Here is a 13,528-nt window from a genome sequence, read left to right on the forward strand (position 1 = left end):
TTGAGGGAGACCTGCAGAATATTAAAAATAAAATAATATTTTATTTGTAAGTATTTCCACACCAAACCTGAATAATGAGCCACGTGTCTGCGCTTCCCTGTGTGACCACAGGAGGCGCTGCTGGGCTGCCGCTCTGTGAACTTTGTTCTAGTAGTAAATGGGCGTGTTTCCTCTCCGGGCTTCAGTCCTTTGAGTTATTATTCTTCAGGAAGGAAGAAGGACATGGATTCAGGTCTGACAGGTAAGATGAGCTCCTGTTGTCTCTATCTTGTGAATAAAGGCGCTGATATTCATAGAAAACTAACAGAACTAATGTAATCTTAGTAAACAATCTAAGTATAGAGGAGTCCTGACATAGTTTGGTTATTTATGGATTTGTTTATATTGGCAGGAAAACATGTGTTACTGATCGTCAGTGTGCCTGTGCTCTGTCAGTGCTGTGTACTATGACCTCTCCTGATTAAATGAACTTTTATTTACACTAGTTTGTTTCCAATGTCATTGTGATTTTGTTTGACCTTCATATGTTCACAGGGGATTGTTTCCCTATTATTTTGGTGAAAATAGTGCAAATATATAACACATTCTCCACACAAACAGGACTGCACTACATCTGAGCGACAGCTGCTCTTTAAGGGAATATAAGGTGGAGATGGAGGATTTCTGGGCATCGGCCCTCTGGGCGCTGAAGATCTGGCTGTACATCATGATCAGCCTCATCATGTTCCCAGCCATGTTTGGCTTCTCACTGGGCATTTCTGAGACCTACATGAACATCCTGGTCAAAACATTAGAGGTACTATATTGTTATGTTCCTTGCAAATGTGCTTTAAGCTGTGCAGATGCTCTGATTCTCATCCACTGGTCCATGAATGTGCCTCCTCTTGTCTGTCCTCCTCTACAGTGGGCCACTCTGAAGATACAGAAAGTCTTTGCAGATGAACAAACACTTAATGCTTCTGCATCTAATGGTGAGTAAAAAACTGTGTGTATGGAAACATGCTGTGGTAAGGGTGCTCTACTAAGAAAAGCTGTTGTCATATCCTTTATTGTGAAAGACGGGAGTTTGGTGACATATGCGTTGAGCTGCAGTTCTGGATTTCATCACACATTTTATTACATGTCTGGGCAGGCATGTTGCAATGATATCGCCCAGATGTGAAAAAGCACAGTGTTTCTGCATACAGATGCATTTCTTAAGTGATGACTGTGACCTTTAATGTCAGGACATTGTCCTATGTACAGAGCAGTCACCGTCTGGCACCTCCTCTTATGATACAGGAAACAAGGTGAAGTTGCTGTTGGAACTCTGCCCATCTCACAATTACTCAACTCTTTATCAGTCGCTAAGTCTCCTAGGAGGTTATACCCCCCCTCCACGCCGCTGTAAGACGTTATGTCAGCAAAATGTGGCCTCTGCAAAGTCCAAAGTATGTCAGTGTTACATTTTTAAAGTTGGGCGATGAATGCAAGAAGTGAATGTCCTTCATAAACAGAGATAAGGCCGACATTGTTCTCAAAGTTTGGATTGAATATTGAATGCAGAGTTCCAGTTTTGGACTTTGCCTTCTGAGATATCAGATAACGTGGAGGCCGACTCTTAACTGTTCTGAGACCTGTTGTTAGATCCCAGGCAGTGCAGCATTCATTGCTTAAGACAGCTCAGTTCTTGTGTTAATATTATGTATTTCAGATCAAAAGATATGCAACACATTTTGTTGGCTAAGACTAACTTAATGCACCCATCTCATCTGTTCTCTTACTGTATTGGTGCCAGTATTTCATGTTGAAATTTGCAGATGCTTTGTTTGCCAAATGGCATATGTTGTACATCTGTATGTGGAGCAGTGTTGCTGTTGATTTTTTTCTTTCTCCTCTGAAGTGAATATGCTTTGATTTATTTTAATCATTTATTTTAGCTTTGTGTTTTTATATAATTCTTGCCAAGGTACAGAATGGTATGTCCTTCCAAGAAACACGTCCCTGATTGAACTTTGATTATTTCTCTTCTGTTGGCTGGAAACAGTTTTGTCTTCTGACACTATCAACACTATCTGATAAGATATGGCGAGGCTGACTTTACTTCCAGATGACTGCTAAGATAACGCTTCCTATCAGATGATTGTTTTTCACTCTGTGTGTGTGTGTGTCAGGTCTCATACAGAGGGAAGACGGCTCTATGGAGAAAAATTTTGAGGAGCTCAGACTCAGTCGTCCCAAACCACCAGTGGGCGGTGATTTTACACTTAGTGACAGCTTCTATTTCACCCGGAGAGGCATTGAGAGCATCGTAGAGGATGAGGTACATTTCTACTTTATTAGCAAGAACACAGTTTGTCATGTAAATGGTAATAAGTGGACGTGTTGTGCTAGTCTGATTTTTGATTTCATTCTGAATTTAGGTGACCCAGCGGTTCTCTTCAGAGGAGCTGGTGTCGTGGAACTTACTGACTCGCACCAACATTGATTTCAAGTATATCAGTCTGAAGCTAACGCTGGTCTACGGCCTCGGCATCTTTGTGAGATACTGCATCCTCGCCCCGCTCAGGTACACAGACACTCAATAGAGTCTGCTGCTTACTGCAAAGTTAAGATATAGTGATGCAAATGCAGTGTTGCCCTCCAAAGAGTGAGTCAGACCTCAGTGGGTGGAGGTTTAAACATTATGTAAAAGCTGACATTGAAAAAAGCAAGTCATGGAAATGCAAAATCATAAAAATGCAAAATTAGAATCTGTTATTATGTTCAAAGTAGGGCTGTCAAAATATCAGATTTTCACTGCACGATTATCGTGGCCAAAAGAATTCACAATAACTATTTTATCGCGATATCTATAGAAAATTTAAATCAGTCAAATTCATCTTTAACTTTGTTTATTGTGCGTTTTGTCTGTTTTTTAGCAAATGAATTACACTCAAAATATGAGTGTAGGGAGGTGGAGAGACAGTCTGTAACCACAACTGTACAAAAAGCGTACAAAAAGAACAATTGCACTAATGGATAGTGAAAAGGCAACGACAGTATGAACTGATAAACAAAACATGTACAAGGCCTAACATCTGCCAACAGGATATAATCATGTGTGTATTATCAACATGATATCAATATTTCATTCAGGGCCGGCTTAAGGCATAGGCCATATGGCACCCATCTTCTGTAGGGTTAAAATAAATAAATAAATAAATTAATAAATAAACATCAGTGGGCGGCCTTCTTTATTTTCTGCATTGATGTAACAAATAAAGAAAAGAAAGAAATCCACTTTTCCAATTTTTTTAATATCACAGTTATCGTCAATACTGGTATATCGCAACACCCCTACTGTAGTTCAAAGCTTGACCAGTTTGTTCTTTACCAATGATTTTGCCGTTCACCTGTTGCACCAAAACTTGTGGATATTTGTCTCTGTTCAACGTATTTCTCTAACAACCTGCTATCAGATGATGCTTATTGTATGTCTGTGAAGGCTTAAATTTAAATTTCAGTTAATGAGTTAAGTTAGTTTTCACCTTAAACTTAAAACATCATAGACCTATTTAATTTTTGTCCGAGTATTCAGTATTTTATCACGCGTAAAATTGAGGAATAAACGTGTTCCACTTTCTGCAGGATAACTCTGGCGTGCATCGGCCTCACCTGGCTGGTCATAGGAACATCTGCAGTTGGATTACTTCCAAACTGGAGGTGACCACGAATTCTAACCACACCAATAACATCAATATATTCCATATCTAACTTCTTTTCTCACATGGAGACGGTTCCCTCCTCATTCATGCTTCTTTGTGTGTTTTCAGGATGAAGTTCTGGCTGAGTGAGTGGGTCCATGTGATGTGCTACAGGATCTGTGCTCGAGGACTCTCTGCCACCATCTGCTATCACAACAGGTCAGTGAGCCTCCTCACCACCATGTGACTGTCTAACAGATCACATCAGGATCTGATACTGACTTCATGTCTTCAACAGGGAGAATAAACCCCAAAAAGGAGGAATCTGCGTTGCCAATCACACCTCTCCTATTGACATTGTGATTCTCTGCAACGATGGGTGTTACGCCATGGTACAAAAACATATTTTATTCTAACATTTCTGCACTAATAAGGTCATTTTTCATGCTAAATCATGCCATAACTGTCATAATGTGATTACCAGGTGGGTCAGATACACGGAGGTTTGATGGGAGTCTGCCAGAGAGCCATGGTGAGGTCGTGTCCTCATGTCTGGTTTGAGCGAGCAGAGATGAAAGATCGCCATCTAGTGACCAAAAGGTCAGTCAACCCCAGCACGTCTCTTCAGGCTTGTCCTTGCACGTCTTTCTCGCCTGTATTTTCTCTCTGTGGCCGCTCTGGCACTAAAGAGATGTTGGCATTTTCCTGGCAGTAAAAAAAACCTGCAGAGTTTCCAAACAAGAACAGATATGTTTTGGAAAGTCGAACAGTGACTCATACAGTTTGGACTCTCATAATATCACAGACACTCCTTCCAGATGTTTGATGTATTGTCCCAAAGAAAACTCTATGTAGATATTTATATAGTCAGTCAGGGTTTCCATTACCTCTCTGTGTTGCTTCCAGGTTGACGGATCATGTGAACGACAAGACAAAGCTTCCCATATTGATATTTCCAGAGGGTGAGTGTGACCACGTAGAGAGATAGAGTTACTTTATCCACAGCAGCTTTATGTTTGTCTTTGTATCATCAAAGATAAGACTCAGTAAGTGTTGTTATTTTAGCCCAGAGCCTGGTGGCAGTCTGGCCACTCGGTCGGTGACAAATGAGCAGCTATTTCATGTGGGTTTGGACAGAGCTCACACAACTCTGTCCCCTTTAATCTCCCGATGTCTGGTTTCCAACAGGAACATGTGTCAACAACACATCTGTCATGATGTTTAAAAAGGGAAGTTTTGAAATTGGAGCGACGATATATCCAGTAGCCATTAAGGTACTTTATTCCAGTCTGTCTGTCCAGATCCATTCACAGGTTTTCTGGCCTCACATATTTCAATGTATTTCTTTTTTTCACTGTCCTCAGTATGACCCAAAGTTTGGCGATGCTTTCTGGAACAGTTCCAAGTACAGCATGGTCAGCTACCTGCTGAGGATGATGACCAGCTGGGCCCTCGTCTGTAATGTCTGGTACCTGCCGGCCATGCACCAGCAGGTGTGTATGACATGTGGCAAAACACGTGAGCACACGCATGCATAAAGCCACGTGTACAGCCCACAGGTGCCACCTCCACCACCCTCACCATATGTACACACATCACGGTCGACTAACTTTGTTGTTCATTCAAAAATGGCAGGAGGGGGAAGATGCTGTCCAGTTTGCCAACAGAGTAAAGTCGGCCATCGCTCATCAGGGAGGGCTGGTAGATCTACAGTGGTAAGATGCAAAAGCTTTACTTTTTTATCAGTTGATTTTTATTTATTTGTTCTGGAATATTTTTCTTCTCTTTCTGACTTGTTCTGTGAGGACTTTTATATGAAGAGTTTAGTCCAGGTCTAGGCTTAATCTGTGATTAAGAATAGTGTTTTAACACACATACTGTACACACTAGGGCTGACCGATAAGTCGTATTTTCATCGGCATCGCGATATGAACATGCGCGATAAACACATCGCAAACGCAATGAATAAGAAAAAACATTATATTTAGGGATGATTATTGGAACCAGGTATTAAACAGGCTCTGAGGCTAATGACTGTAGTAGGACTGATGCTGACTGATGTCTGTTCTTCCGTCGTTCTAAGCTTCACTCAGTATTTTCATGTCAGGATTTATTTTATTAACATGTTAGATTGTTTCCAGTGAGATATTAATGAGTTTATATGGTGACTATGCTTTTGTAAACATTACTGTTGCTTCTTTAGAAACAACATTTAGCCTAGTTATATTTAAAATATATATATAGCCAATATGCACGCTTCAATATTTGTTTATTTATCGCAAGTCATATCGTCATCGCAATATTGAACAATGTTATTGCACATCGCAGATTTTCCTCATATCGGGCAGGCATAATGCTTACATAGTTGTACCATAGCAATGTACTGCTGTGTGGACGTCACGTTAGTTCGGATCCGAAAGTCACAATAACAGAAAGAAACTAAACGATCGATGCAGCCGTAGACCAACAACTCCTGTGTTGGGAGTATCAGTTGACTGGACCATAGAACTTCTAGCTGGTATGCACATTAAAACACCAGGATCCAAGAGCCATTTAACCATTTATTCAGTGAGGATAATGGGTGGAGGATGAAGGATGGATAATGTATGATGTCTTTTCTGCACAATAAACAAATGAAATCAATATATTGCCATGCTTACCACAATTAGAAATAATAAACAAGAGGTACATAAATTACCTTACATTATTAATGCATCAACTTCTTAATCCCATTACCTTATTGATTAGCACATTTTGGTAACCTACGTCACTGCTTTGTGGGCGTTTCTATTTGAAAAAAAACAAAACGGGAAAGCACGCAGATGGACCCACCCTTTAGGTTATAAATTCACCTAATGGCTTTTTGAAAAGGTTTCCAAAGGAATGATAACATCCACATGCGATCCTTTAAGTGAATGTCAAACATGAAAAGCACCAAAAAACAGTTATTTTTTAGCTCAACAGTGATATTCATTGACATCAAACAGATGTGGTTAAAGCAGCAGCGAGTAGAAATGGAGGAAATATGATTAAAAAAATATATTCTTATAAAACGGTCAATATATCATGACAGTAGTGCATGAGACAGGTAATCAGAAAAAAATCATGTGTCTCTGTGTGCTCCGGTGCTCCTAATGGCATCTGCGAGATTTCACAGACCGGAGGAAAACAACCAATCAAAGCCGAGCTAGAGTCTTGCCTTCTCTGAGCAAGAAAACTCCGATCAAACGGTCAAACTAGGCAGCGCTGATCAAATATGAATCAATATTCTGTTACTGTAATGCCTATTTCTCACCTCAAATGTTCTCAGAAACATCTTGTAGTGTGCTGTTTAGCTGTAAAATGAGAAAGTTTGTGTGTTGATGTTGAGATCAAGTTGAGGAAATACCAAGCACCGCCCACCAGCCGGAGCACAGCCAATAGGAACGCTCTTTCTCTCTGAAATGACCTGTGATTGGTTAAAGTCTCATGAGGAGGTGCAGAAGTCTAGTTATCTCTCAGAACACTTGAATGACAATATGCTGAAAGGTTATTATGGAATTCTTTGCCCAATGATGCCAAAAACATTCTGCCTACTGAAGCTTTAAATGATTAGCACCACTCTCATCAGTTTTATCCTGTCTCCACGTGGCTGCCTCTGCAGGGATGGAGGTCTGAAGAGAGGAAAGGTGAAGGAGTCGTTCAAAGAGGAGCAGCAGAAGCAGTACAGCGACATGGTGGTGGGAGACGACAGCAGCAGCAACAGTGACTGAGATGACCCCAGCCCTGTGGAGAATATACACTGGAAACAGACCTCTCTCCTCCAGTACGCTCCCGTCAGCTGGACCTGATACTGCCCCAAGTGGACTATTAAACACACTGTGAAACCTCAGGTACAGCTAAAAGGATGGAAAGTCTCAGAATACACAAGTGCAATATTGAACTTTATGAGGAGCATACGGTGAAAAGGGAAAGCTCTCTCTGTACTACTGCTGCTGAAGAAACTGTTGTGATTGAATGTAATGCATGAATGTCTCACACTCAGTCGACTCATTCATGTGCTGTTCGTTGTTTTTTAAAATAAATTTTAGTTTACAATTTGCAATATGCAAAAAGAACCTGGAGGTATTTTGTAGTTGTACTGTTTTATAACATAACATGACACATTATTTAATTCATATAACAGATTCTGAGACACAACGGTGATTTAAGCATTTAAATATTCTTGCAGCGTTGTACTGCAACATCATTAACACTGATACGCACACATTAAACATCACTTAACCTGTTTGAACACTCTTCTGTTATTTAATTTAACACTGATAGGTTTTAGTGGTTCAAAAAGGAACGTTTTTGCACGATGCTTTTGGTAACGTTTGACCCCTCACCCTTTTTTTTCACACAACTGCAAAGGATCACAAGTACCACAAGGGTTTGGCACTTAAATAATACATGATGATGATGTTGAGTGTGAAAGATAGTTCATTAAATGTCCACATGAGATGTGATGGTCTCAAAGGACAACACACAGCTGAGACTTTTTGGATTTCTGTCCACTGTTTCCTGAAGTGTGCTCCTCACTGCTGACACTTTTCTCTGGGTTCACCTCTTTGGCTCCTTAAAGCAAATTAAAGAAGGATGTTTGGCTATTAAAAGTTGAATCAGAATCAATCCTGATATTTATTTTGCTTCAAATTGTTCTCACCATCCTTCTCATCACTCTGTGGATCTGTGTTGACCTGGACAACCTGTGTAACAACAAACATAATCACATTGTGCCTTTAAACCAGTCAGATAAGAGCCTCTACTTGATGTCAGTACTCACCTGTAACAGGTTACGTTTGTTAATCTTCCTCTGTTTGAGTTCCTCATATCTGCAAATATACACGATGAAAATAAGTTTACATGCCAAGAAACTCAGCTGAGTCTATATGTGTTGTGGAGCGCAGCCAGAGCTTTCTTTAACATGTGACTTCCTGTCTCTTCTTCCTTTTAGTGAACCAGCCGGCAGAAACAAACGGTTCAGTGAAATATTTATGAGCCTGATTAGTGCCTCACATCTGTGTCTCCCTCTGCACAGTTCAGATGACAAACAGGTTGCTGTTGATTCAGACCAGCAGTGTTTAAATGAAGCTGCTTTCATCTCTCAGCAATAAAACTGCTCTGTGATAAATCTTCTGGTTTTGCCTCAATGAATACGATGGTTTCTGCATTATCAAACTACATATCCTGTGATTCTTATGGGCTATGCTTTTATATTTAATTAGTTATGTTAGTTTTTGTCACTTTAATAAGGCTACAAGGCGGGAAAGCGGAGTTTAGGAAAGAGGAAAAAACAACTATTAACAGACATTTATAGATTGTTTTGTACAAGATACTGTATATTAATGCTTTCTGCACGGAGCTTAAGTACTATTAACTTTCACTTCACTGTACTGATTGTTTTATTTAAACTGTGTTTGGGTCGTGTCCATTATCTAATGAACTGCTGGAAAACTGGAGAATGAGTGTGTCTCCAGATTACATCTGCATGCACTGGTGTCAGCAGGTTGGTTTTACAGTATAACATCTGCAGTTGGACTAAACGAATTGGAGGTGATATATACCCATTCTACACAAAATGTATGAATATATTACCTGCAATTTAACAGTTACAATTTTACAGATTTGGCCTGCAGCACTGCTACATTTTCTATTTAGTGCTTTTATCAGTAAAAGAAACACGATAGAACCAAATTTACAACTAAAAATGTTGTATTTCCGGTATTGACATCCCTATAATGTGAATTGAATGTAAATAATGCAGACAATTCTCTGTTCTGTGTACTGAAAAGAGTAACTTATATATTAAATTCGAAGGTTAAACTCGTTACATGTCAGTCCAGTATTGTACCCACCTTTGCAGATAGGAGTCACAGTTCCTGTTGGCAGGTTTGGTCCCCCTCCTCAGTCCATCTGGAGTCCATGTCATGCTGTTATCTACTCCTACATCCACCCTGCCTGCAGCTCCAGATGCAATAGGCATCTCTGCCACTAGATCTTCTGATTTCAGAAATCCAGCTCAAGCTCTGCTTGTTGCAGATGTGCTAAAGGTGGAGCTGGCCCTGCAGTATTTCACACACTCCTCCTGGTCCTCCTGATGTTGACTGGCTGTTTGCTGTGTGAGCAGCAAAATGTGGCCGTGGAGTTTATGTAGGTGTTTGTTGTTGTATCCATGGCAACAGTGTCGCCAAAGAATGGAGCAGCAGTGAGGCCTCTGTGAATGGGATGGGACCGCTGACATCTTCTGTACTTTAGCTTTATTTTATTTTATTTTATTTTGTTTTGTTTTGTTTTATTTTGTTTTATTTTATTTTATTTTATTTTATTTTATTTTATTTTATTTTATTTTATTTTATTTTGTTTTGTTTTGTTTTGTTTTGTTTTATTTTGTTTTATTTTATTTTATTTTATTTTGTTTTGTTTTATTTTATTTTGTTTTATTTTATTTTATTTTATTTTATTTTTTTTGTTTTATGTTATTTTATTTTATGTTATTTTATTTTATTTTGGGTTTTTTTTTGTTTATGTTTCATCATGTCATCTCTCAATATACAGAGGAACAAAAATGACTACTGACAATTATTCATAAGCTGAAGCAAAAATATTATATTCACCTAAATTAGGTGTTAAACCTCTCTCTAATCCTCTCCTGTCTTTATATAATTTTCCTTTACTTTGAATGTAATTTTGTGTAGTGTGTGGATAAGATTCTGACTCAAGTTACATATTTCCTGATAAGTTGAGTTAAATTTAGTTTATTTATTGAAAGAATCACCGAAAGGACTTTTTCTGTGTGTGATGTTCAGAATTTTTCCTTTTGGATCACAGCAGGACTTTAGTCTTATTCCATATACAGTGTTGCTTAACAAAACGAGCATTTGAGGTAAACTTTATTCTCAATAGCATACAAACAAATGAAAAAACACACCAGTTAGACAGCTGAGATTGAATGAATCAGATATTACAACATTATTCCACCAATCATTAATGTTTCTGAATGAGAACCAGTCAGTTTAAAAACAGTTATCTGCATGTTCAGATGACCTGATGTGACCTGACTACAGTCCTGGTTAGGATTCCTCCTTCTCGTCTCCGTGCGTGATGGTGTAGCAGAGCGACTTGTAGTCGATGTTGCCAGTCGGGTCGATGGGAGCGAGAAGGAAGGCCTGATCCACCTGGAGGTTTATCAAGTGACAATGATTATCTTAAAGAACAGTTTGAGAGTCTGTCAGTATACAGATAGAAAACACAAACCTCCTCTGCTGTGAATTTATCAGCCTGGTTCATCAGTAACCGTTTAAACCTGGATAAACAAGACACAAAACAATGTAAAAGGATAAATATAATACAGTAATGTTACAGCTAATATGACAAATATGAATAATGTGAAAAATATTGAATAAAATGTATCTTACTCATCCTTGTTAACAAAGCCCGTCCCATTGGGGTCAAAAAGTTTGAAGGCAGCGAGTATGGTGTCTTCAGGATCGGTGCCTGGAGGAAAACAAATCATCTTCTAAAAGTTCATTAAATAAATGTCAAATAATTTTTTGAATATCCGAGAGAAGCTCTCACCGTTGAGTTTCTCCCCAAAAAGAGTCAGGAAGACGGTGAAGTTGATGGGACCCTTCCCCTCGTTCAACATCTCATCGAGCTCCTCATCGTTCACGTTAAGCTTCCCTTGTACACAAACACACAATTTAAACAAATATATCAAAAGCAGGTTATATCAGTAGAGCCTTTTTTATTTTTAGGTATACATTAATAGATTAAAAAGATAAAGAAGTGAATACCCAGTTGTCCATAGGTCTGCTTCAGGTCCTGTTTTTTGATAACACCGTCTCTGTCTTGGTCAATGCAACCAAAAGCCTGCAGGATAAAACACCAACAAAATATGAAATAGGCACATATTTGAAACATTTTTCTTTTGATTTACAAGTTTTCACAAGTGTATGCAGGCTGATTAGCATTCATTTAAATGATAGAAATACTGAAGAGGAGCTATATTTCACCCGGCACAGTTCACAATAATCATTTCGTCCTTAATAACCAGATGAGTTGCATTTAAGGCTTTTCTTCCTTTTCACTGACAAGAGTCCAAAAGAGGTGGATTTAGTCGGACAAACCATTATTAATGAATAGTAAATGTAAAATTTCCTCTTTACAATCGGTGCTTCAGAATTTTATTTAATGCAAGTGAACTTCTACATTATTCATTATTGTTGAAAATTGAAGTAAGGAGTTGTTGCAATGATCTTTTATAGGGCTTCTTGTACAATAAGCTGTTTGCTAAAAATAGCCAAAGGTAATTACGGCAGCTGAGGTGTACACTTTTTTCTGGATATAAACAAATTAACTTAAAAATGTGAAACATTTATTCTATTTTCATTGTTTCTGGTTGAAATTAACAAAATGTAGGTTGTGCAAAAATGAATAAAAGCTTTAGAGAATCTATTAACTCAAAATTCTTCTACATTTTTAATCTCTCTTGCATGAAATAAAATGGTTTGCATTGGGCATGTACTTTTCATCCATGCAGTTTGTTTATAAGGCCGCTCCAAACATTTCTATCAATTCCTTCTCCCTGTTTCCCTTTCCTTGCATGGATTTGAAAATCACAAAATCACAGGTTCCTACACAAATGTCCTCCAAGAGAAGTTTAAAATGGAGCTGCTGTGTGAAGGCAGGACGAGATGCAGTACTGTACCTCTTTGAACTCCTGTATCTGGGACTGCTCAAACATGGAGAAGACGTTGGAGCAAGACTTCTGTGCTCCCCTCTGTCTCTTATTGGACGCCTTCTTACTCGCCTGAGAAGATCAACACAAACCCATTAAGTTTACAAAAGTATATCTTTGCTAAGAATACAAAACAACTGCAATAGACAATAATAAAACCTGCATACGATAATAGGAATCCTCTTTTTAAATCATCACTGACTGAAAGTATGAGTGACTTACCATGTCTGAATGATGGAGACCCAGCCGAGGTGGGATGCTGGGGTGGGTTTTATGTACGGCCCGTCTTATCTTCTGCCCTCCTATAATAGCCTGTGGTGGGCAGCTCAGTCCCTTACATGGCCATCGCTGCTCTCTGTGTGTCACTGAAGGGACCTGATAAGAGGTGAAGCAGCCATGCAGGATTCCTCTGGGCTGGAAAATAGAGATACGAAGAGAGAGCATACGGGGGAAAGTGACCTCTGACGATTGACAGTCACTAAACCAAATAACATTGCACCTTAGAGGTCAAATGAAGCCGTGCTTGTAACTTTAATGTATGTTTTATGTGCACTATTATCAGGACTTCAGTAACAACATTGTGCAATGCTACATTTACGACAAATATAATGATTTCCTGTTACTCCAGCAAATGAGATATGATGAGCTCAGGGGTCTCCCAAGGACAGAGGGACTATTCAATTTGTATTTCATACCTTTTTAAAACTGTTTAAATGAAAATGAAAAGACTGTGATCAAATAAAACCCACTTAAAATATAGCAGCTGTTGTATTATCTAGGACCAAGTGAAATAAGTAGGGACAACACTTAAAATGTGTCTTGATTTACTTTGGACAGCAGTTTCCTGTTCAGATGTGACAATAAGTCACAACTTCAAGATTTGTTTACAGGTTCACATAACCTAAAAAAAACATCTGCTAATTCATTTCAGCTGTGGCTGCAACTAAAGATTATTTTCATTGTCGATTATTTTCTCGACCGATCGATTAGTTGTTTGGTCTTTAAAATGTCAGAAAATGGTGAAAAATGTCGATCAGTGTTTCCCCAAAGCCCAAGGTGACGTCCTCAAATGTCTTGTTTTGTCCACAACTCAAAGATATTCAGT

The 13,528-nt window shown here is 38.8% G+C and overlaps 2 protein-coding genes across 3 annotated transcripts; one reads left to right on the top strand and one right to left on the bottom strand.

The window, feature by feature from the left end:
- The first annotated feature begins 115 nt into the window (after window positions 1–115).
- agpat9l (1-acylglycerol-3-phosphate O-acyltransferase 9, like) lies at window positions 116–8,817 on the top strand. Of its 2 annotated transcripts, XR_012594338.1 has the most exons (15): window positions 116–241; window positions 601–796; window positions 905–971; window positions 2,154–2,302; window positions 2,403–2,548; window positions 3,610–3,684; window positions 3,795–3,884; window positions 3,964–4,057; window positions 4,150–4,265; window positions 4,572–4,627; window positions 4,854–4,939; window positions 5,030–5,158; window positions 5,301–5,380; window positions 7,309–7,537; window positions 8,641–8,817. XR_012594338.1 is itself a non-coding variant. In XM_074639248.1 (14 exons), the coding sequence occupies exons 2-14, from the start codon at window positions 653–655 to the stop codon at window positions 7,415–7,417; spliced, it is 1,341 nt and encodes a 446-aa protein (XP_074495349.1). In that variant the 5' UTR covers window positions 167–241; window positions 601–652; the 3' UTR covers window positions 7,418–8,817. The 2 variants fall into 2 exon arrangements, 1 of the variants encoding a protein (XP_074495349.1); XM_074639248.1 differs by having other exon boundaries at window positions 167–241; window positions 7,309–8,817.
- Window positions 8,818–10,559: 1,742 nt separating this feature from the next.
- Window positions 10,560–12,882, bottom strand: myl7 (myosin, light chain 7, regulatory). The gene is made up of 7 exons (XM_074639276.1): window positions 12,646–12,882; window positions 12,394–12,495; window positions 11,480–11,555; window positions 11,262–11,366; window positions 11,102–11,180; window positions 10,941–10,989; window positions 10,560–10,861 (listed from the first exon to the last, which is right to left on the bottom strand). The coding sequence occupies exons 1-7, from the start codon at window positions 12,865–12,867 to the stop codon at window positions 10,757–10,759; spliced, it is 738 nt and encodes a 245-aa protein (XP_074495377.1). The 5' UTR covers window positions 12,868–12,882; the 3' UTR covers window positions 10,560–10,756.
- Window positions 12,883–13,528: the final 646 nt, after the last annotated feature.

Source organism: Sebastes fasciatus, chromosome 6 (genome assembly GCF_043250625.1).
Source record: "Sebastes fasciatus isolate fSebFas1 chromosome 6, fSebFas1.pri, whole genome shotgun sequence".
NCBI lineage: Eukaryota > Metazoa > Chordata > Actinopteri > Perciformes > Sebastidae > Sebastes > Sebastes fasciatus.

Excerpts from the sequence above, each read along its gene's own strand:
- myl7 (XM_074639276.1), bottom strand. The coding sequence starts at position 12,867 with ATGCTCTCTCTTCGTATCTCTATTTTCCAGCCCAGAGGAATCCTGCAT. Across the intron at positions 11,367-11,479 it reads GCAGACCTATGGACAACTGG|GGAAGCTTAACGTGAACGAT; the intron begins GTATTCACTTCT and ends TTTGTGTACAAG. Across the intron at positions 10,862-10,940 it reads ATAAATTCACAGCAGAGGAG|GTGGATCAGGCCTTCCTTCT; the intron begins GTTTGTGTTTTC and ends ATAAACCTCCAG.
- agpat9l (XM_074639248.1), top strand. The coding sequence starts at position 653 with ATGGAGGATTTCTGGGCATCGGCCCTCTGGGCGCTGAAGATCTGGCTG. Across the intron at positions 2,303-2,402 it reads AGAGCATCGTAGAGGATGAG|GTGACCCAGCGGTTCTCTTC; the intron begins GTACATTTCTAC and ends TTCTGAATTTAG. Across the intron at positions 4,628-4,853 it reads CATATTGATATTTCCAGAGG|GAACATGTGTCAACAACACA; the intron begins GTGAGTGTGACC and ends GGTTTCCAACAG.